General features: G+C 47.2%; 1 protein-coding gene across 1 annotated transcript in view; it reads right to left on the bottom strand.

Moving 5' to 3' along the window:
- Positions 1-23,933, bottom strand: part of SLIT3 (slit guidance ligand 3) — a 589,205-nt gene that overhangs the window by 485,929 nt on the left and 79,343 nt on the right. The window contains exon 4 of the mRNA XM_059174255.1: positions 2,290-2,361. Within this exon, the coding sequence (XP_059030238.1) occupies positions 2,290-2,361 (72 nt within the window). The remainder of the gene's footprint in view (positions 1-2,289; positions 2,362-23,933) is intronic.

Genomic DNA, 23,933 nt, shown 5'->3' on the forward strand with positions numbered 1-23,933 from the left:
GGGATAAAAGAACCAGAGCCTAAGGGCATTGTTTGTACACCTAGGCCTGCATCCTTCTCTTCTCACTGAGAGCTGATATATGCCAGCCTCGGTGCCTGGCTAGGACCTGGAGAGGGACGGACACCACACGGAGTCGAATGTCACCCCCGCCTTCCCAGCAGCAGCTCTTCCGGCTTCCGGTAAAAGCTCAGTGTCACCCACCTCAGTGTTCACAGCAACTCCCAGTCCCTTCATGCATCCTGGAGAGAGAGAACAGAGAGCCAGGCGGAGGGGATGGGGAGTGTAGGAGTAGTCACAGTTATCTTGGTGGGGACACTCACGCCGCACTGTAAACCCTAGAAAACACACCCACACTGTGATCTCGTCTGAGGCTTACAACTCCTCAGTGAGGAAGGTGCAAGGGAAGAGGGGCGTCTGCCTTTTACTGATGAGGATATTCAGGCACAGAAGGGAAAGTGACTCCCTTAACCTCTCTCAGAAAATGATAGGATGCCACCCTGGGATTTCCCATGCCCCAGGCTGTCTGCCCGGGCCTGGCCCCCAGCATCTCGATGCTTGAAATTCCTCCTCTGATCAGATCAAGAGCAGCCTAGAATAAAAGAGGCATCACTTTGATGGCCGTGGGGAGCAGCTGGGAGGCCACATTCCGTGAGCAAAAACCAGCCCACCCAACGTTCTACAACAAGCAGAATGGTCAGACCCCACCTGCTCCAAGCCTTCCAGCAGTCCCAGCCCCATGGCCACCCTCTGTGTGCCTAGAAAGTGACGCTGACGTTCCCAATGAAGAACAGATAGCCAGCCTTAATTAGGAGCCAGCTGAAAAGGCACAATGTAGTTCTGGGTGCAGAGATGGCTAGTAAGTGAGCACAGAGGGAAAGAACGCTACAGGAATAGGAAATTAAAAACCCGGTTGTTGCCCCTCATGCCCATTTCGTACTGCTTATCCAGCTCAGCTGGACACCCAGGCTGCCGAATGTCCCTTTATCCACCCTCACGCTCATCAGGGTGGGCTCAGAGAGGAATGGTGAAAGGGGGGGGGCATGTTCTTGTTCATGTTTAGCAAAGTGATCCAGGTGGTCTGAGCCAGAGAAATGCAGTAAACAGCACGAGGAGACTTTGACAAAAGGTACAGGTGTGTCCTAGAGAAGGCGAGCCACGTTGCTTACCACTTAAACACAAACCAACCCTTACTGTTCTTGTTCCAACAAAGTACCCTTTCAAATACACTTATGTATATGGTCTCTTTCTTTGTGTGTACCCACAGATACAGATATGGATACAGATCCCTAATTCAGAGCTCATTCTTAAGTACACACAGTGACATGTGTTTCATATTGCCCAATGTATCCTGGAGCCTACATACATTGCTCGACTGCATAAACAGGTATTAAACACAGCCACTGGGAATGTGAATTGCGGCCACAAGTTTGGAGCTTCCCCGGTAATGTTAGAGTCTTCCCAGCCAGGCTGTAAATCTCACTGCTTGACGACTAAGCAGCCAGACTCTGTCTCTCCATTCAGAAAACCAAGGCTTGGGCCAACCCAGTTTACCCCAAGAGCTACAAGAGTCAGTATGACGTGGAGGTTCAGGATCATGGAGCCGTTCACCATCAGTGCACAAGCACTTGCCTAACACCCAAGACATGCAAACCACAGTCTCCATTCTGACGTGCATCTCCAGCTTCAGACTCTCCACACTCTCAGACTGTAGAAATGCACAGAAGCATCTCCAATCTGCCCCCTGCATTATATCCTGGATCATCCCAGAAGAGAAAGCCAAATTCAAGGTGTTTTTTTCCTTTTCCCACAAAACCACAGATCTCCAGACCCAGAGTTCCCAGGCTGGTGGTGGTAGGAGGCAGGAAAAAGGCAAGAGGTGTTCTAGTCTGCAGGGTGGTGAGGCTGGAATGATCGGTCCAATCCAATGCCTTCCAACAGCACTGCTGTCTCCTGTAAATAAACGCATCTCGAATCCCATCCTCAGAGCATTTCCCTGAGATAAGGTCAGACCCATGTTAAACGGCATCATGTCTTTCCTTGCAAAGAAGAGACCTACTGCAAGTCACTAGCTCTCAGTGGCCACTTATGCCACTGATCTCTGAAGAAAGGGGGCAAAAAGTTGGGTGTGGGGGCACACCACGTTGAAGCCCAGCTCCAAGTCCCCGTGCAGACGGTCTAACTGCCAAGCTATGCCTGGCACCAGGCTCCACTCACGAAGGCAATCACAATATACATATCACCAAAGCCAGGCAGGATGCCAGGCAGAAAACACAATTCAATTCTACTCACAGTCTGGTGAGCTTCGGTGTACTCTGAAAAAGCAATTCCGGGAGGACCTGGAGCTTATTCTTGTTCAGGCGCCTACGGATAAAGAGAAGAATGAGAGGATGTCAGGGGACATTAAACTCCTATCAGGTGTATTGACAGATATCACTTCAATCGATTAATCAATCAATCAACAGGTATAAAGAGATCTTCCAGATTTTTCAGCGTGGTATGCACATCACATTAAGGCATATTCTGTCTCGGAAAGTGGGCAGTCAAGTCGTGGACAGAAGGCAAAGGTCAGTCACAGGCAAGAACACAGCATGCGTGCTGCCATTCCCCCAGCACGAGCCTAGGACAGACAGACAGACATCACTAACTGATCCCACATTCTTTCCCACAGATCCCACGCAAGGCTTTTGAAACTCTCTGGCCATGTGCTCTGGGTAGCTCTTGCCAGTGATGAAACTAAGCTACAAAGTGGGTCCCTAAAAAGAAATAAACTACCAGAGAGAATATTCTATCCTAGACGGTGGTGGTGGTGTGGTGGGGAGACAGCAGTTATTATGGGAGTTGAAGAAGCCACAGGTTGAGGAGACAAATGCAATCCCTGCCAGCCTGGCTCTTTGGCCCAGAGCAGGGCCGCATTCTAACTTCCATGGGCCCTTGGCACTTTTGCCTTTGCGGGTCCCTGTCTCTATAAAACATTAATATATTTTATAAGTTTGTAGGTATAAAACATATTATACTATATATAATAAAATTTACTTTGACCTGAAAAGTTCTTTTTTTTTTTCCTTATAATTTTAAAAGAAATGAAAGCATTTCCTTGGGCCTCTGGAAGTATTGCTGGCCCTGGACCCTGCCCCACTGCGCCTAATGGGGCAGTCGGCTCCGGGTCAAAGGTCACAGTGTGGGCATGCCGCATGGCTGGAGGTAAACTCAGCCAGAATGGATGCCCCACGTTGGAAGCCAGCCAGGCACTCTCCTGAGAATGGTCAATACTAATGCCAATAGTAAAGAAGGCCACGAGTGTTTCCAAAGGACCCGGAACCCTTGTTGTGGCCTCCAGGAGGGCTGCTCCCCTGGGAGTGGGAGGCCAAGAGGGAGACCTTGTTCCCTACTGGCTCCCACGCCCCCCTCTCCTACGATCATCAGTGAGTGTCCAAATCAGTGTCTCCAAATCTGTCCCCAGAATGTCCTAGAGAAAAGAACAGTTGAATTTCTTCCTTAGAGTGAAGTGCCTCTTTGGTTACCTGGGACAACCATTATTATCTTCTTAGAGTTAAGCAAACTGAAGAAAAGGTGAGCTTCATCTCTGCTTCTGCCCCCAAAGCCCACACTCTCCGAGGGGCCAAGCAGATACGATTCCCTGGGTGGGATTTTGGCATTTTCCCCCTTTCATCCCAGGTTGATGGCCAAATACTTGAGAGGGACAGGGAACTAGGAGGGGGTTAAAAAGGGCAAAGCATGTAAGAGAGGAGCATTTAAGAGGCCAGAGTAAGGCTCTTGTCAGCAGTGTACTGCTTAACCCTAAAGGGGCTCACGTTGTATGTGGGCAGGTACAGACCAGTGATGCTGTTAGTGAGCCCCATGATGGCAAGGAGGCCAGACAAGAGGCTGGGAAGTTGGACGGGAGAAGCTCAAATTCCCTGCCTCATGCCCACCGCAGCCTGACTCCCACACCAGTGCTCTTTTTAAATTTCTTGTTAATTGTGGTTAAAAAAAAAAAAAAATTCTTTTTCCACCTTAACCATTTTTAAGTGTATAGTTCATCAGTGTTAAGTACATTCACATTGTTGTGCAGATCTCTGGATCTTTCTCATCTTGCAAAACTGAAACACTATCCCCATCAGACAAGCCCAGCCCTGCCCCATCCAGTCCCTGATAGCCACCACTATGCTTTCTGTTTCCATGAGTTTGACCAGTGTTCTTTTGATCATTCCCAGTATCTACTCATTGTGCTCTTGTCATTAAAATGGAGAGACAAGGGGGGCCCCCGGGGAGGGTGAGGGGTAATCTAGCTGCTTATTTAGATCAGTTCCCCAACGGTCAGCGATAGGCCCCTTTACATCATGTGGGAGCACAGATCCCAGGGGAGACGTGGTGGTATGACTTTGGGGCCGGCTAGGGCTGGGGCCAGGTCTAATGATACCTTGATCTCTCTGTGGGACCTAGCCTAGCCCTGCTGAGCCTCAGGGTTCCATGTGCAAAATAACCCTATTCGTTGTGTTACAGTAATTCATGATGACACAGTATATGCCTAAGTGTCTAGCACTGCAGTAAGAATATGGTGATAACAACATGGTAATATTATGATAATAAATGATGCATGTTGAGTCCTAACTGCACGTCCGATGCTGGGCAGGATGGCAGGCAGTAGAACCCGGATGAAGGCACCATTATGATCCACACCTCACAGCTGAGGACGCCGGTGCCCCGAGTGGCTGGGCACATTTCCATAAGGCCACGGTGTGAGGAAGGGGTAGGGACAGCATCGGGACCCAGGCATTCTGCCTCCAGAGCCCCGGTTCTGAACGACGAACCACTAGAAGCCTTACAATAACTGACAGCTCCCTTCCTCTTTCCTTTTCTTCTTTTTTCCCCCTTTTGCTCCCTTTCATCCTCGGTTGCCGCCCCCTGTGCCCTACCCCAGACAACCATCCTCCCTGGATATGCTTCCCTCCCTGAAAAGGACTCCCTAGGAGGTCCCTAAGGCCAGACCGGGTCTCTCTGTGGGTTTGTCTGGAACCACCCTCTATTGTCACAGCCCCACAAAGCCGAGCGAGAGCTACATTCAGGCAACCAACGCTCCAGTCTAGGCAAAAATGCGAGAATCTGGCCCGCGTGGCCTGTAGCGGGGTAGGGTGTTTAGTTCTAAAAGCCCCAAACCAGAGTTGAAGCTAAAAATAAAACCAGCTTGGCTCCAGGGCTCCAGGAAGGGAAGGAATCATTTTTCAGTATTTGTGGCTGGACAAAAATAAAAACACAACCAAACTGAGCCAATTGTGCTCTGCCTGCTGCTCTGTAAACCCTGATGAGCCTTCCATGGCAGCTGGGCCGGGCTCTTCTCGCACAGCCTCCGGGTTTTTCCGCTGCGGCCTGGGCAGGCCTCGTGCTGGTTTCCCCTATCCCAAGGAGTTCGATGCTCTGTTTCAGTTCCAGTTTATTCCAGGATTTACTCACTAACCAAGCCAGCCGAAAGGTCTTCCTTGAAGAGCCGATAAAGGCTCCAAGCTGCATAAGGTGCATTTCCCCATGTAGCTGCTGCACAGCAGCCCCTGAGCAGGAAAACAGTAGGTAAGGTGTCACTGTCCTGGTAAGTGGACAGAAAAGCCCTGGGCTGCGGACGGGAGTACTGGCCGTGAGGCCCTTGATCATTCATGCCATCTGAGGCTCTGTCATCCTGGAACCAAAGGTTGAAATCTCCTGCCACGGTTCCAGCTGAAAATAGATCCCTGATGCCTGGATGGAGAAAAGGACTGAATGGGACCCATATGAGGGCAGACCCGAGGAGCTTGACAAACAGGCCACAGGCCAGGTCAGTGAGGAGATGAAGTCCACCTGGCTGTCCCCCTCCCTCTGAGATCAGTACTCGTTTTTAGCTTTCCTGCTAGAACAATGGGCAGCATCAAGGTCAAAAATCCACTGGCTAGGAGTTTCAAGGTCATACTGCTTTTCAGCCTGAACATCAAAGTTTTATAGTATTGCTATCACCTTCCTGGAGGCACCTGGGTGTAAGATCTGATTAGAGGTTTCGACACTTTTTTTTGTTGAATTAGTCCATTTATCTACCCTTTCAATCATCCATCCATCCATCCATCCATCCATCTAGCTTTCCATCCAACCACCATCCATCCTTCTCTCCAGCCCTTTTTCAATACGAACATACAAAGATGAACAAGAATATTCCCTTCTAAATTAGCAGACAGTAGTGGAGAAGATAGGCATGAAAACAAAGATATCATAGGAGAACAGAGTGGGGCCAGTGAACCCAGACCTGGTAAAGGAAGGCTTCCCAAAGGAAGTGGTTGGAATTTAGTTCTGAAGCATGCGTGCAACTTTTCAGGGGACAGGGACAGAGGTTTTGAGACTTGTGCCTGGCCACGGAGGGCCATGAGACCCAGGAGCACTTAGGGAGCGGGTTGCCTTGCTGGATGGTGGGGATGACATGAGAAACAGAAGCGATGAAGCTATAAATCTAGGTAGGGGTCCTACAGCAAGGACCCTTGTAGGTCATGATAAAGAAGCTGGGCTTGGGTGTTTCCTGAGAGTAATGGGAAGCCACAGGAGGGGTGTGAGCAAGGGAATGATCATCTGGTTTGGATTTTAGAAAGTCCTCTGGAGTATCAATAAACCTGGTTTAGCAGAGAGCGAAAAAAGGAACCAAGGAGACTAGTTAAGAGGGCTCTTGTGTAATTCACCTGGCTGTTTGAGGACCTGGTTTAAGGATGAGAATGGGAGGGGCACCTGGGTGGCTCCGTGCGTTAAAGCCTTTGCCTTCGGCTTCTGGGATCAAGCCCCACATCGGGCTTTCTGCTCAGCAGGGAGCCTGCTTCCTCCTCTCTCTCTCTCTCTCTCTGCCAACTTGGGATCTCTGTCTGTCAAATAAATAAATTTTTTTTAAAAAGGGATGAGAGTGGGACTGGGGTGTAGGAGATACATGGGAGGCATCATCACCAGAGTGGGAAGGAGTTACAGGGGTGGAGGTATTAAAACCTTTCCCTGGGGCTCCTGTTAACAGAGTAACTGATCAGTTGAGATTACCAGTCACTGCTAAAGGAACAGAGAAGGGAGACCAGCACACAGAATGTGGCGTGTTCAAATTCCTGATTTCTGTACTACTGGGGTCTCTCAAATACGTTCTAACAACTAAGATCAGTAGCTGGTAAAAACAGTGAGGCCATGACTTAGGCACTGTACTAGGCACATTACCTGCACTGCCCCACCTAATTCCCACAGAAACACATGGAGGCTTGTACCCTCAGTAGCCCTATAATAAGGAAACAGCAGACTAAAGAGGTTAAAGCATCTGCCCAGAGTCAAACTTGATCAAAATGAGGGTGATGGGGGGCGCCTGGGTGGCTCAGTGGGTTGAGCCGCTGCCTTCGGCTCAGGTCATGATCTCAGGGTCCTGGGATCGAGCCCCGCATCGGGCTCTCTGCTCAGCGGGGAGCCTGCTTCCCTCTCTCTCTCTCTCTGCCTGCCTCTCCATCTGCTTGTGATTTCTCTCTGTCAAATAAATAAAATAAATAAAATCTTTAAAAAAAAAAATGAGGGTGATGGGATTTGAACCCAGATACCAGATGCTGTATCTGTGCTCTTAGCTGCCATGTATCATAATATTTAATTAGTTCTTCATGATACACTGTCTCAACTTATCACCTAATGTGTGAATCTCATCTACCCATTAAGTTCTGAAGGTCCTCCAGAGTAGAAAAATGAATCTACTATCTTCCCGCTGTCCCAGCTTCAGCCCACACAGCCTCAGGCACGCAGTGGGTGGTGTTCAGGAAGGGCCTGCTGAATTTTATGAATAAATCATAAGGGAAGAATGGCAAATTTGGGGAGGCTGAAGAATCAACAGCCTTCCTGGGTTAGGTGACAGGAGCCATCCTGTTTGGAGGCGAACACAACTCCCAGAGGGCCCACTCGTCTATCTGCATTTTCCAGAAGCTTCTTGCAGATTCCCCTGCCTCACTGACAGGCAAGGCAAGAACTGCAGGGCTCATTCAGTGCTTCCCCCGCTGGGTGAAGGACGTGGGGCGAGAGGCGTCCAGGAAGAAAGCATGTATGTCAGCAGCAGGCCAAGGCAAGGCCACCGCACGGCCAAGCCTTCCTTTCCTCAGGGAACAGTGGCATGTCCAGCTGCCCAGCTATGGCCTGAAGGAGGGGAAAAGTCAAAATGTGCTAACTCCCAAAGGTCACTGGGACTGTTTACTTTAGTAATGAAATTAATTGGTTTCCTAGCCCCAGGCACTTTCCTAGATTGCCTAGATGCTCTCTGGGTCAACTGGTACTTTCAGAAATGTCAACATGTCTAAGCAACAAGGCCAAAGTGTCCCTGTCGCTCAGGGCGGAAGCTCTAAGCCTCCTCCCGTGGATAGATGGAGAGGACCACGGAGCTGAACGACCCTGTAGGTCGTTCTTCTGTTGAAGCTCCCCAGCACGATGGTTTGGGGTCCTGGTCTTTCTCTTTCCCATCTGCCCCCATTTTATTTATGTTTCTGTTTACAAATTGGAGTGCGGTCCTCCACGGGGCCAGGGCAGCACTCCCCAACCCCGGTGTCGCCAGGAGAGGGTTTTGGATCGAGCCCGCCTGCAGAGTTGGCCTCGACCATCCCTCACCCCACCAAGGACCACACTGTGAAGTGAGAACTGCCTTGAATCCCTTGCTGTTTTATTAAACTATATTTGAAACCCTCCCTCCCCCCAAAAGGAGGGGATAGATGGAGAGGACCCCGGAGCTGAGTCTCCAGCTAAGCCCAGAGGAAGGACAGCCCCCAACGGCAGAAGTCTCAAATCCTAGCTCAGAGGGGGCCACCATCATCCATGAGGGTAAGCAGGTGTCACCATACATCAGGGGAACTCTGTGAGCATTAGGGAAAAAACTTGAATGTCGGCAAGTGAAAAAAGCAGACAGCCCTGACGTGATGCTATTTCTACAGTTGTTCCCTGTAAACGCTGATGTCCTCTTATCTTCTTGGTTTCCTCACTGGTCAAATCACATTCAGGCTTTTTTCCTGCTATGCAAATTTCATAATGCAAACTATATGTCATCTGATCAGTTCAGTAAGAAAATGGACTTGTGATGTTGTTGGTTTACATCACTGTCATGACCGGAAATGCTTCCCACATGTGTGCACAAAAAGCCTATTTGCTTCAGCATTCATGGTCATGTCTATTGGGTGACTGATTCTTCTTTGCCACTGGGATTTGCATTTAAAATTTATGTATTTATTTATTTATTTTTGCTAGCAGCTTTCTTGAGATCTAGTGGGGGCTTCCTTTTAATAGCTCTGGTCCAAACCACAATTTATTTTGATGGTTCAGGAGCAAGTTGACCTGAGTCTTATCTTCTACAGAATTCAACATTTGCTCACTGACATTTAGGCTGGTTATGCCAATTTTGAAAATCTGTTAGTTTTAGTTTGTAACTTCAAAATGTCCTTAATAGCAATTAAAACCTTTATTTTTGATATTTCTATGAGAGAAATAACTTTCTAAAATTCTACCCCCTAAGCAGTTTTTTTTTTTTCATAAACCCATTTTATTTGTTTTATTTTTTAAAAAGATTTATTTATTAATTGAGAGAGAGAGAGAATGGGAAAAAGGCGCAGACGAAGACAGGGAGAGACTCTCAAGCAGACTCCCCGCTGAGCACAAAGCCCCGTGCAGGGCTTGATCCCAGGGACCCTGAGATCATAACCTGAGCTGAAATCAAGAATCAGATGCTTAACTGACTGAGCCACTCAGGTACCCCAGAAAAACCATTTTAAAAATAAAGTTTATTTCAGGAACACGATTCCTATGTAATAGCAAAATCTTTACTTCATGAGGTCCCTAAGAGGAATGAATAGTTTAACATCTGCACAGGTCTCTCCCCTGCTCCTCAACGCTCAATGAACAGCGACTGTTACAGCGACTGTTCTTGTCACCATCATCATCCTTAGATCCCCCAGGAGGCCCGAAATAGATTTAGTTCTCCTGTATGGACGGCTGTGCTGGTCTGCAAGGCTATTAGCATAACAGATGAGTTCCCCGATCTCACTGGGTTAACACAGTAAATGCAGATTCTACACTCACATAAAGGACTTGCTCAGTCTTGTGAGATGACATAGGAAAGGCATGGCCTCCAAGGCCCCTGTGCTGGTGGAGAGAGGAAACAAGGAGCCATACCAGTTCTTGGGTTTCTTGACCAAGTGGTGACTCCTAAAACCTCTGCTCTCAGTCTGTCGGCCAGAACTAATGGAAACCTAACTGTAAAGGAAGCTGGGACATCAGCAGGGATCTTGGGTGTTTGGTGAGAACTATCACAATAGCCAGCTTGTCTTAGCATCCCAGCAACAGTCATGACCTCTTTGTCCTTTTTGTGTCTTTTTTTCTTAGTTTTTTCTCTCAAGATAGGGCACTTACGCTATATGGTATGAGATGTTTTATATATACCCTCTCTTTTTACCCTTAAAGTGACTCTTTAAAAAAAAACACTGTTACTGCCATTCTATTACATAAGGAAACTGAGGCATAGATAGATTAGGTAACTTCTCCAGAGTCACACAGCTGATCAACAAGGTTTGGAAAGAGATCTCTCTGACATCAGAGCCTGTGCTTTGAACCACTTCAACATTCTCCTTCCTTAATACTTTGGTGCTTGGTTGACCAGCAGGCCTTGTGACAATCCTGGGAGGGAGGTCAGTAACAGAGAGCTTTTGTCTGTTTTACAGCTAGAGAAACTGAGTCAAAGCAAACTAGGAAACTGACCCTGTGCTCTCTTGGCTTTACTGTCCAAGGCCTATTTAATGATACTGCCCCTCTGGAAGGCTCTATGATTCCCAGAATCACTGTTCCCAGAACAGGAGGGAAATCCGGAGCCATCACTGCAAGCCATTTATTCTTGTTCATGTTTCAGACCTAAAGGATCTGTCTATTGAGAACTTCCCTGCCTGCCCTTGTAGGTGACTTTGTACTGAGATTTACATACGGTTTCAGAGAGCTCTGGGGCTTGCCCAGGATCTCACCTTGCTGGGATCTAACCCAGGACTCTAGCGTGAAAAGAAAACAAGCACACAGACTCCCAAACAACCCTTTTTGAACTTTCCTGCACCTCACGTTGAACCAATTTTCCTCCAATTATACAGTCGTTAGAAAGAAAGCAGAGCACATCAGTGATTTGAGCCTGCTTTGCCTCTGACCCATAAGCCCAATATCCCTCCTTCCAGAAAGCCTTGAACCCTCTTGTTCCAGGGTGGCTGACCTATAAGACCTAAGTCACTTTTGCCTAAAACAATTCAGAGAACCCCAGGGACTATGACTAATAGGCTGCTTTATCCAGGACTAAATTCAAGAGCAGGGGTCTCTGGGAATTTCCCAGTAGACTGTACATGAAACCACATTAGAACACTGAGGGCTCAGACTCCAGGAAAACATATCTAGGGGGAGAAAACATGCATTTATGCATGCATGGGAACGCACAGACCCAGACAAGGCACCTAACATTTACCACAGATACAGAGCATGCAACCTCACAGAGTCACGTATATCTGTCAGAGCTGACCAGATCCATTCCAGACAAGCAGACCACTTGACATTGGCCACAACTTGCATCTCCAAGGTGACGTCCTCACACTGACAAGGCAGGCAGCTCCTGGCTCAAAAATCATGCCTTGATCCCTTCTGGGACATTCCGGTCTTGCATCCTCTCCTGCCTCAGGGTGTTTACACGTGCTCTTCCCTTCTCTGGGAATTTTCTTTACCCAGTGACCAGGGTGGCAGCCATGGAGGTGTTAAGATAGGAGTGTTCTGAAGGTGGTGCAGACAGGATTTGCCAATGGACTGAAGTGAGGCTTGAGAGACAGGGGAAGGAATGTGGACACTGTGGTGGGGCCTGTGCATCTCAAACCGTAGAACTATTGCTACTAGAGATCGGGGAGGAGTATGGGTAGAGAAGGTCTGAGGATCAGATCTGGATATATTAAATCTGATGTGCTTATAAATATCCATGTGGAGACACCTGATAGACCACTGGATATGCCAATCTGGGCTTTAATTATAAGACCAAAGTAGGAAGTTGATGATATTGAAAGGCAAGAACCATGGTCTTGCTATGGGAGATGAAGAAAGGGGAAGAGGAATGAGGATGAGTGGTGGGGGGTACCATCTGCTGGAGAGCAGAGATAGCAAGAAACAGCCACCAGTGTGGTAGAAGGAGAAGCAAGAGAGGGCGGAATTGTGGAAGCCAAGTGAGGGGAGAGAGTTCCCAGGTGGGGCGGGATTGCTGCTGAGAGGTAGACAAAGAGAAGGATGACACTGCATCTAGAAAGGAGGAGCTCACTGGTGACCTGGAGAGAGCAGCTTGCTACAGAGGTTGGCATGACCTATTCACTGGAGAGGCTCAAGAAAGAGTGGGAGGAGGAAATCAAGGGCAAGCAAGGATTTTCAGGGGAGTTGCTATCAAGGAGGAGAGAAAACAGGCTGGTAGCTAGCAGGGGGTATGGAGTCAAGAAAGGCTTTTTGTTTTTAGATGGAGAGGGGAGTTGCAACATGCTTCTGTGCTGATGAGAGTGATCTGGTAAACAGGGGAAATCGATGATGCAGGGGATGACGGGAAAATCGTTAAGAGCAACGCTCCTGAACAGGTGATAGGGAAAATTCCAGTGCACAGGTGATGGCAATGGCCCTCGAAAGGGCCAAAGGTTGTCTGTGGCAACAGCAGGGCAGGCAGAAGTTAGGGGACAGGTGATGGCAGACACAGTGGTGGGAATCTATGAAGGTCTCCTCTGAAGCTAGATTGTCTGCAGAGATTGAGGAGGGGAGAAGGGTGGTCGGGGACTGAGGGGAGAAGGTAAGACACAGTTTTCCAAGAAAGAGCAGGAGCGTGAACCGACCGGGAAAGGCTAGAGGTTGGTGGGTCAGCAGCTGGTGAGGTTAGTGATCCTGAGTTGTAGGCGAGATCTGTCTCCATAAGCATGTGTTTGTTCTCCAGACACATCCAAGCTGCCTGGGTGATGGGGTGCACACAAGCGAAATTGAATTCAGCCTAGGTTAGGGTTTTTGCAGGAACCACAACAGAGGGAGAGATGGACAAGGGAGTTCAGGGAGTTAGAATTCTTATGAAAATGGGCCATGATATTTGTGTGGATTAAGAAAGTAAGGGGTGTTGTCATCAGCTGAATGCTTCTGTCCCCCTGCCCCTACCACATTCATACGCTGTGATCCTAACCCCCAAGGTGATGATTTAGGAGATGGGACTTAGGGAGTTGATTAGGATTTGAGAGCAGAGCTCTCATGAACGGGATTAATACCTTTCCGAAGCAGGTTCCAGAGAGCTCTACTGCTCTCTCCACCAGGTGAGGAATGACAAGAGGTCAGCAACCTGCAGCCCAGAAGAGTGCCCTCCATTGAACACCACCATGTTGGTACCCTGACCTTGGACTGCCGGCCTCCAGATTGTGAGAAATAACTCCCTGTTGCTTTATGCTACCCAGTCTGCGCTATTTTGTTACAGGCCCAAATGGAGTGAGACAGAGGTCATTAGGTGGGTATGAAACAGTGACAAAATGACAGAGCCAATGAATTACAGACCAATGCAGGGTCCAAGAGCTCATGGATAGGGCACAGGCCTATGGATTAGGGAAGCTGGGTGATGGTCCTATTTCTGCCCCCAAGAGCTACATGGCAGCACCCTGCTTTTCTTCATAAACAGAATCAATGGGTTATTGAGATGATTCCTAAGATCCTTCTATTATTCTCCTTATTCTGAGATATGGATAGGATACCTAGATCCTACATCCAGCTCTAAATGAGCTGTAAATCCTTAGGGTTTAATCTCTCTTTCTCTTGGCTTCTTCATATTAAAAAAAAAAAAAAAAAAAACGAAATAATGATACCAATTAGATCATCAATACAAATATGAGGTGCCACAAGAAGAGGGTTTTTTTTGTTTTTGTTTTTTGTTTTTGTTTTTGTTTTGTTTTGGTCAATTTTGTTCACTGCAACTCAGTATTTAGAATAGTTCCTGGCAACTAGTAGGTGCTCAATAAATATCTGCTATTTGGTTATTCAGTTGGCTGGTTGAATGAATGAATCAATGAGTGAGGGGATACGTAATTCACCTATCCCATGAAATTACTAGGGAACAAATGAGAAAAAATATGGTAAACTCTGCAAAAAGCCTGCAGTGCTGTAAGTTGCTATGCAGTGCTGCCCAGGCACCCCTGAGCTGGCCATTTCACTCTGGCTGTTGAAACCAGAGTATCTTGTTGGGGACCTGCTGGAATGGCACAACCAGGTTCCCGGAGAGCTGCAGTCCCAAGAGCACAGACTGATACCCTTGGCCACAGTGCTGGAAGGAGGGTCCTGAGAGTATGGGGCACGATTTGTAGAGTGGGTGATGGGAAGCAAGGAGAGCTCTAGAACCAAGTGAAGCCAGAGGGAGGCCGAGAGTCCCTACACCACAGGAAGCAGTGAGGAAGAGTGAGGTGTCTGTATCAGCAGAATGAGGGGTGCGGACGTGAGAAGGCAGAAGGCTCCTAAAGGTGAACTCACTCTTGTGTGTACTGCCTGGGAGTGAATATGTTGGGGAGGGCAGGGGTGGAGGACTGAGACGTTCTCAGACATTGGCACTGCTCCGCAAAAGCATGCTCCATCAAGACATTAAGCATGCCTCGAGCGGCCTATGGTTGATGTCGAGTCATTTCTACTAGGATTTAAGAGAAAAATACGTTAGGCAGCTTTGAGGATTTTCCCCCTTTCAGATCCCCAAAACAATGCAGCAAAGCTGGTTCTAAATAGAATGCCATGAGCAGAGCCTATCTCAGACTTCCTATGCTTTCTCTGGCTTGTTCTCAGTCTGTCATCTGGGTCTCCAACCCCTTTGACCCACAGGTAGGAAAATGACAGATGCAAATTGAAGGAGAAACACACTAGTTGGTGGATGTCGCAGGGGGCAGGTGCAGCTCAGCACAATTTTCTGGAAGTACACTGTTTAAAATGGTCCTGTTTGAACCCACTGGCCCTTGCTTTTGTTTTAAGAAAGTTCAAAGTAAAAAAAAAAGAAGAAGAAGAAGAAGAAAGGAAAAAAAAAAAAAAAAGGAAAAGGAAAAAAGGCCTGACAGCAAAAGATTCAAACATTCTTAGCTTGTAAATGACAAATTTCCCTTTCGTTTCTGTTCTAAACACTTGGGCTCTGCAAGATCCGTTAATGATGGCGTGCTTCTCTGTGTTTTTATCTAGGTATCTAGAAGTATGTCTACATATCAAGCAACAAAAAAAAGATCTCTGCAGCCTTCTCGGGCATGAGCCAAGGAATGTAGAGTAATTTTCTGTGACCAATTCTCATCTATAACTAATTAGAATTTTACTTTCTCATAGCATTTCCTTCTTGGTCTAGTTCCAAGGTTTTTCCTTTTTCTTTCTTTCTTTTTTTTTTTTTTCCTAGAAAAGGAAGATACCTGGATATATTTAGAACTGTGGGATGGGAAGGGAAGAGGGAGAAAGGGGAAAGGGGGCACTTTTCAGGTTGCATTATTGCTTTAATCTGATTGAACCTTCTTTGGTTATTCCTGGTTGTGAATGCTTTTCCAGCCTGGGAAGGGTTTCTCCACCCTCTGGCTGTTGCATTTGAACCGAAGTCTGCAGAATAGTTTAAGATCCCCTGCTCACCCCTCTCACTCCCACCTCAGGCGAGCAGCTCCCCATCCCAACCGCGGCTTTGAGATCCCTTCCAAACATGTTGGCGTCTCAAACTGAATCCCAGATGTTCACTTAGCAAGAAATAAATGAATGGCCCAAGCTGCGGACGGAACCAGTGATCCTCACAAATAGAGGCCAGGTGTGTTGGCATCTGGATTGCTGTCTCCCTTTTTCTCCATTTTACATGCGCACACACACACACACACACACACACATACACACAGCACACACACACACACACAATACCAGTTCCATCCTGAAAAAGAATTCGATACCATCTCCAGATGTAGAGCTAATGCAGAATGGACAGGACTAGTTACCTAACATGAATTACATCTCTTCCATCACGGACAAAGGCTAAAGGGCTCCAAACACATCCCCTGTTGCCTTTGATAATCAAAACCATGATACATTTAATGTTCAAAATCAAGTTAGGCCTGAAAGCACTTAAAATTGCTAAACTATCTTAATTGGCATCAATTTTCATTGTCAATCCTAGCCACCTCCTGCATTTCCTATGAAACTCACCTTACTGGAAATTTAACAAGTACCCACTATTTGCCTATTTGGGACAAGCAATATAGGGAAGGAAAAGGAGAGAAGGCAAGACTTAAAGAACAGAGTCTGGTAGAAACAGCAAAGTTCAAGTCACTGAACTCATAAACTGATTGAGAAATGTCATGTTTACTCAGTGCCTGTTTCTTTTACTTTTACTCATTTTTGATGCTTCCCGCTTTTAATTCAAGTATAATTAACATACAGTATAATATTAGTTATAGGTGCACAAGATAGCGACTCAGCAATTCCATACGGTTCTCAGTGCTCCCAGCATAAGTGTACTCAATCCCCTTTATCTAGTTTACCCATTCCCCCTCCGCTACCACCTCCCCTCTGGCAACAGTTAGTTTATACTTAAGAGCCTGATTTTCTTGTCTTTTTCTTTCTTTGTTTCTTAAATCCCACTTGAATGGAATCATATGGTATTTGTCTTTGACTTACTTCACGTAGCATTATACCTCTAGGCCCATCCATACTGCTGCAACTGGCAAGACTTCATTCCTTTTTGTGGCTGAGTAACAGTCCATTGTGCATGCATATCGCACCTTCTTCGTGCTTGTTCTGTGTCATGCTCTGGGACACAAAGTCCAGCAAGGTCCTCTCCTTAAAGAGCTCACAGGCAGTCCATTGAACAAGGAAGAGAAGTACGTTGATGACCATAGGCAAATGCGATCTGTGCTGATGGAGACGGGAATTGAGGAAGCTGTGGGGGAAGTTTGGATGACTTCTTGGAGGAGGCACTATTGGATTCGCATCCGGCAAAAGAAAGAGGAAAGAGCTAGGGAATGAAAAACAGAGAAAGGGCAGAGAGACTACATGGTCAAAGGAACTTTGATGGGACACCTTAGGCACGGCATCTATGTTAATGTGCTGAATGATGGCTGGCGATGCCCTGTGGGTGCACGGAGTAAGACTTGGCAGGCACAAGCCACGTGAGGCTAGGCGCACCTGTGCATCAAGTTGGTAAGGTCAGCACATGGGAAGCAATGGGAGAAGCATGATCTAGAACACAAGGTGATGGGCATCAGCTGTAAGTGAAGCAGGAAGGGAGAGCCAATCGGCGGCCAGGGGACTTGTAGAGGAGGCAGGTCTTCAAGGACAGGCGGGGAGAAAGTGGTAGGGTCTTCCAGGCTCAGAGATCAGTCTGAGCACAGCTAGAGGCAAATGTTTTTCTATGACAGGTGCACAGATAGTGAGGCAACCATCATGGTCGCAGCAGTGGAAATATATAGAGGCAAAAACGAAAGCTAGATGGATAGGATGAAGCTATAGGGCTCATGGGAGGCCAATGGGTCCCCGAATGCAGTCAACAAACCTCTAAAGTGATTTCAGAGGGTAAGTGCACAAACATGCTTATCAATCAGCATATATCTTTATGTTTTTAGAAAAATGTATAACTCTTGTGATTATTACTTAAGATAAAGCTAAGGGGGGAAAGTAAGTCGACTTAAAGTCAAGTTAAAAAAAAACATTAAATAATAAGAGTAACAGGTGTGACACAGATTGCCCGGAAACATGAAGGAGGTACAGAAATTGCTCATATTTGGGGGAAATCTGTGCTGCTAAATGGCTGGCCCCTGAAGTTTCTTGACCAGGACATGAAGAAAAGAACACTGTAAGAAGAAGACTCAGACAGGGCATGCAGGAAGTTGTATCAGTGAGAAGTAAGAGCTGATGGGGGAGAACATGGAGGTGCCCATTATGTGAGGCACTATGAGTCACAGGGGACCAGAGTTACAATTGGCTGACAAATAGGAAGATGACAAGGATAGCTGGAATAGAGAGAAAACATGGCAGATGGGTTTATTGTCCTAATTCTTCCCTCCTCCTCCGTGATACAATCGTATACCGAAGACTTTGGCAATGTGTCCTTGCAGTATTTCCATGAAAGAGGGGGGTGTCTATCTCCTCTCCCTGCTGGAGTCAGGCTTTGACATGTACCTTAATTTGGCCAATAGAAGGCTGGTGGGTATGATGTGAGCAGGGGCTTTAAATGTGCTTCTGTGGTTTGGCTTGATCTCATCTCTTCCTCCACCTGCCTTGAGAAAAAACATGGCTCTGGTTGTCACAAGCCCAAGGAGAATAAGAAATGGTCCTAAGTCCACCGACAGCCTGAATCCAAGCCCTGCTTAGCCCAGCTGAGGTCAGCTGAAATCAGCCAAACTGAGCCAACTTATGACCCATAAAGCAAGGAAAATAAACACTTATTTTCCATAAGACACTGAGGTGCTGAGGTTGTCTAGATAAAAAGGAAACTGACTAACACAGAGGAGGAGGAGTTGCCTTCAGATTTGCAGTAGTCTCCTGTCTGGTCCCCCTGCTTTCACCGTTGCCCACCTACATCCTCTTCTCCTCTAGCAGCTAGAAGGATCCTTTCAAACTCCACATCAAGTCATTCCTTTGCTGAGAATCCTCCAATGGCTCCCATCTCACTCAGTGAAAGCTAATGTTCTTGCAATGGGACCCATGTCTCTAGGCGCTCTGTCTGTCCACCGCCCTCCCCCTTTGCCTCTCAAACTTCCGCTCCTTCCACTCTCCTGGGGTTTTCAAACTGGGCCAGCCACATGGCTTCCCTGCTTCTCCTGGGACACATCAGGGTGCTCCCCTCCTTAGGCCTTCTCCTTGATTCCCTCCTCCTAGAAAACACTTACTCCGGATATCTAAATAGCTAACATCGTCACCTCCGGTCTTAAAGCAGTGGAATGAATGACACGGCCTGCTCTGAATCCAACTGGACATCTCCCGGGCAACCCATCGGCATGTGGATACTGCCATCTCCCTCCACCCCACACTTGCTCCCACCTACACAGTCCCCATCTCAGGGAGTGACCCCCTCTCATGCTTCTCTCCTCCTCACTTGACACTCCCCATGTGCCACAAGTCACCATGTGCTGTGAGCTTTGCCTATGAAATATGTCTCCAAACCCTTCTCTCCCCCTACCTCCACTGCCTCTTTCCTAATTCTTGCTACCATGGTCTCCCCTGCCAGCCTTCTTGCTTCCAGTCTTACTCTTCACCCAGCCACTCAACTCCTAAAGTGATTCTACATATTCCAGGTGAACTCATTTCCCTATAAAATGAGCCTAATTATATTGTTTCCCCTGCTGAAAATCCCTCAAGACCTCCCCACTGCCCTCAGAAAATACTGAAACATCTTCGTCTTGCTTGGGAAGCACGGTGTCACCTGTCCTTGGTCCCTTTAGCTGTGATGAATTTCATTGAGCCCCCGAACATACTCTGCTCTTCCTTACCTCCAGGCCTTTGCGAATGTTGTTCCTTCGATCTGGAATTCTCTTCCTTTCTCCTCTACTTCATTAGCTCCTCTTCAGCCTCCAGGTCTCCACTGAGAGGGCATCTCTTCTAGATGTCCTGTCCAATCCTTCTCTCTACCCCTATGGTCTTCTGAAATTATTTCCTATTCCTTCTGAAATTGCCTATTGACTGGCTTCTTTCATTACAGAGTGAGAGCTGTACTGAAAGGTGTCCCTACACCAGGGCTGGCCAGTGTTCTCTGTGAGAGCCAGGTGGTAATTACTTTAGCCTTTGCAGGCCTTAGGCTATCTGTCACAACCACTCAATTCTGCCAACCTAGCATGAAAGCAGCCATAAACAATACATACATGACTGGGCATGGCTGTGTTCCTATAAAACTTTATTTACAAAAACAGGAGTGCATTGGATTTGGCCCATGGACTGCACTTTGCTAACCCTGCTCTAGGTTGTCCCTGTAACCCTGGAACTATCAAAGGGGCGCCAAAAGGATTTCTTGAATGAAGAAGGAAAGATCACATGAGTATCTGAGTAAATGAATGGTATGTTTCTAAAGCCAAGCTAATCTGGTTTGAAAAATATTTCTTACACTTAAACTCGTATTTTAAGAACTGTGTCTTTTCTTATTCCCTCCTGTTTAAAACCCTGTCATGAAATAGTAGTATTTATTGAGTGCCGCCCTTTTAAACACTTGATGATGATTAGTCTATTTTATCTTCAAAATAACCCTATGAGCTATGAACTATTTTATCTTCAGTTTGTGCAGGAGGGAATCTCAGAGAGGTTCCACAAAGCCAGAGCTTTGCCTTCAGCAGAGCCCCCCTACCCTAGAGACCCTGGCTCAGTGCCAGTGATCCAGCCCCTCGGTTGGACTCCTTCCCTCAGTGTCTCTGTGGTCAGCCTGACCCTTGCCTCCCGGAGGCCTGCTCTGTCCGTATGCCACGCACCCAGTCTGGGGTCAGCCATTCCTAATTTGGATCACCTGCCTGCCGAACTGTCCAATTCCCTCACCCACAATCCCTGGTGTGAGATTTTTTGCCTTTTCCCCAGAGGTTTACCACTGCTCTGGGCCCTACCGACCCTCAGAGCTCCATTCTATCACTTTCCCCCTCTCTCACCTTTATTCTGCCCCGGATCCGAGGAAGTTCTAATACCAGCATGACCCGTTTCAAAGTCCAGGGCACAAACGATCATATCTAGAACTTGAAAAGTGTGAGAAAAATCCAAGAGAAGAGAAATGCTCTGATAGAAGCAGTAGCAAGCTCAGCGGTCTTCCTAGGAGATTCGGCCAATTACCGAAACACTTCCTTTGGCTGAAAGGCTCACCATTGAATTAGACTGGGGGAAGAACGCGCTGTAATGTTAAACCCCAAAGGGCCTCTCTTTGCTCCGAGGCCCTGATTTCATCTGTAATTTCTCGATGTTTATCAGAAGTATGTTCCCGGAGAGGATTTAAGGGCTCCCAACAAAAGCAGATCCCTCATTGAGAAGCTGGAGGCGGCACTTTCAGCCTGGTTTTGTCCTCTCCCCGCTTTTCCAGACAGGGGTCTCTGCCTCTCACCCTGAACTCAGCAGCCCCTGGAGGCTCACGGCACTGGTCGGAATCTGAGCTACGGAGCCCAGGGGTATCGCTGTGGCGGGGTGGGAGGCTGCGATGTTAATTGCTCATTAGCCATCTGTGCGTGCTGCGCCTCAGCTAGAAGACAAGAGAAGAATGTGCGCAGCCGATACCTGGGAGTCCGGCTACCGACACACGTGGAAACTATCCAGGGGGACCTCAGGTTCAATCCACAGCTTGGCCACATATTTATTTCTTACTAAAATAACATCTGGCTTTCATTTTTTTGGTGACAACTCGTTTGGACAAGACCTTGAGTAGGTTTAAAAAAAAAAAAAAAAAAAAAAAGACTCTACACCCTTCCCCCAGCCTTGGGGAACTAAACTTTGTTTAAGCCGTTTTGTGAGCCAAGGGTGTGAATAAGAAATTGGTGTGGGGACTGCAAGCTGGGGTGTAAACAAGGAGTTATTTGTTTTTTCTTATTAAAAGATGATGACTTTGTGAAGTTCACACACTCCCGACTTGTGTGCAAGGCAGAGTTCCTGGGGAGAATGTATAGCAAATTACGTACAGGTCCCAGGAGTCTACAGCTCAATTACTAGGCAATTTGAAGGCTCGACTCGGTGGCCAAGGCCTTTGGGACCCAGCGTAGGATGGCTGAGTCTGGAGAGCACGTTAGAGTTGTACACTGACCCAAGAGAATACGACAGAATACCACAAACAGTCTGCAGGTTCCACAGACAGCTAGTGGCCCTCGCTGCTACAGTCTGGGATCTCTGGGGGTCCCTGCCATAATACAGGCTTGGTGAGGTCAGGGACACTATGGCTTCTGCCCTTGACCACAACCTCAACACCTAGCAGAGCATCTGCCTATAGTAATTACTCACATGTGTTTGCTCAGTAATGAACAAATGGTACAATACACAGGTTCTCTTGTGATTCCAGCCCCTGTCTATGGTCTCATCTCCTCCAAACAATACCTTGAGTATTTTCCACAGTCCTAAGGGGTGGGAGGTTGCCAGCCATATACATTATAAAGAAGCTTCTCTGGGACAAGAAACAAGATTCCTTATTAATTGGAGCCTCCACAATCAAGAGATGGAGTGGGGGCACCTGTTCCCTGGCTCTCCAGCTGGGGCATTTCTGAGGAGGAAACAGGTGAGGCTGCATCATTTGTGAGACCTTGACTTCACACAACCAAACATGAAATTTAATTCCATACCCACTATGTGCAGAGCAAGGCGCCAAGTACTTTGGAGATTTCAAATAAGAGGCATGGAGGGAGATGGTGCTTGTTCTTGGTTGGGTCTCTCAGAGATCTTCTCATAGGCTATGATCTTTTCTACCACGGGCCATTTGCACATGCTAGCTACTTATCTTGCATGCGTGCCCTTCATGCTTCCCAACCTTCTTTTGAGTAGCCTCAGATTTTTGCCAATCATTACTATCTCAGGGAATCATTACTATTTTCCCCTGATTACCACTCCCATCTGAGTAGGTCAGACCCTCCAGTATGCCTTCATACAACCATGTACTCCTTCTGCACAGTACTTAGTATGACTGTAATTTTCCATCATTTTCTGTGATTATTTGACTAACAGCTTCTTCCTACTACTTGCAATGCCCAATAGTATCACTAGCCATGTGGCTATTTTAATTAAAATTAATTAAAATTAAACAATATTAAAAATTCAGTCCCTCAGCTACATTAGTTACATTTTAAGTGGCGAATAGGCACATGTGGCTAAGGGCTATCATACTGGATGGTGCAGAAGAGAGAGAATACCTCCATGACTGCAGAACATTCTATTGGACAATGCTGTGCTAGACAGTACGCTTTGTGAAGACAGGTGTCCTGGAAGTTATTATCTCCATTCTATACCGCTATAGGTAGCACAGTGCCTACCACATAGTGAGTGTTCATGAAACATCTGCTGAATGAATGGGGAACCAAGGAGGCAGACTCGTACTCTAGAACACAAGGCAGCATGATTCAGTGCTACGTGGGAGCCAGAGGACAAGACGATCACGGAACAGAGCACTGTTCTTATAGGTGAGATTAAAGCCTTAGAGGAGGCGGCAAGATTACTGCTGGCCTTTGAAGAGTAGGTAGGAGTCTGACCGTAGAGAAGAGGTAGGGTGTCATAAATAGCAAAAGAAAACAGCACTTGAGTCAGGTCATGGAATTGGGAAAAAGTGTGTCCTACCTGGGGAGGAACAATGATTCATCTTGGGGGGCACATGGGTGCTTGGGATAAAAGTCCTGGAATGGCATGCTGAGGAACTTAAATTTCATTTATGTGTGGTTTCAGGTAAGATGTGGTCCATCTACGATGTGCAACATATATGACCTCATTGGATATTTGCAGCATCCCAGTAGCGTAGGTACTATAATGATTCCCCACTTCCAGATGAGGAAACCAAAGTTTGTATGGGTCACATTGACTCATATGGGTTGAAAATCCCAACAAAAGTCACATGGCTAATAAGTAGCAATGATGTGACTACTGAAATGAAGCTCTAGACAGACAGGGAGTACACCTGTCTCACTCTCCACGGTAATTACCAGCATGTCACATAGTGCTGGAACATACTAGAGGCCTAATCACCAGCTGGTGAATGAACAAGTGACCAAACTTGGGACTCCACTAGCTGGGGTGGAGACGGATGGAAAGGAGAAAGGCAGTATTGCAGAAGATTAGGAGTGAGAGTTGGGTTGGACTCTTTGGGTTCAGTCTTGGAGCCAAAACTTGCCTTCTGGGTGACCTGGAGTGAGCGAGTCTTTTGACTCTTGTGTACATCATCAGACCCATGGCAATAATTGATAGTGTCTTTGCTGGACAGTGGTAAGAGCTCCATGCAGTAGATAATG

Source organism: Mustela lutreola, chromosome 5, assembly GCF_030435805.1.
Source record: "Mustela lutreola isolate mMusLut2 chromosome 5, mMusLut2.pri, whole genome shotgun sequence".
Lineage (NCBI taxonomy): Eukaryota > Metazoa > Chordata > Mammalia > Carnivora > Mustelidae > Mustela > Mustela lutreola.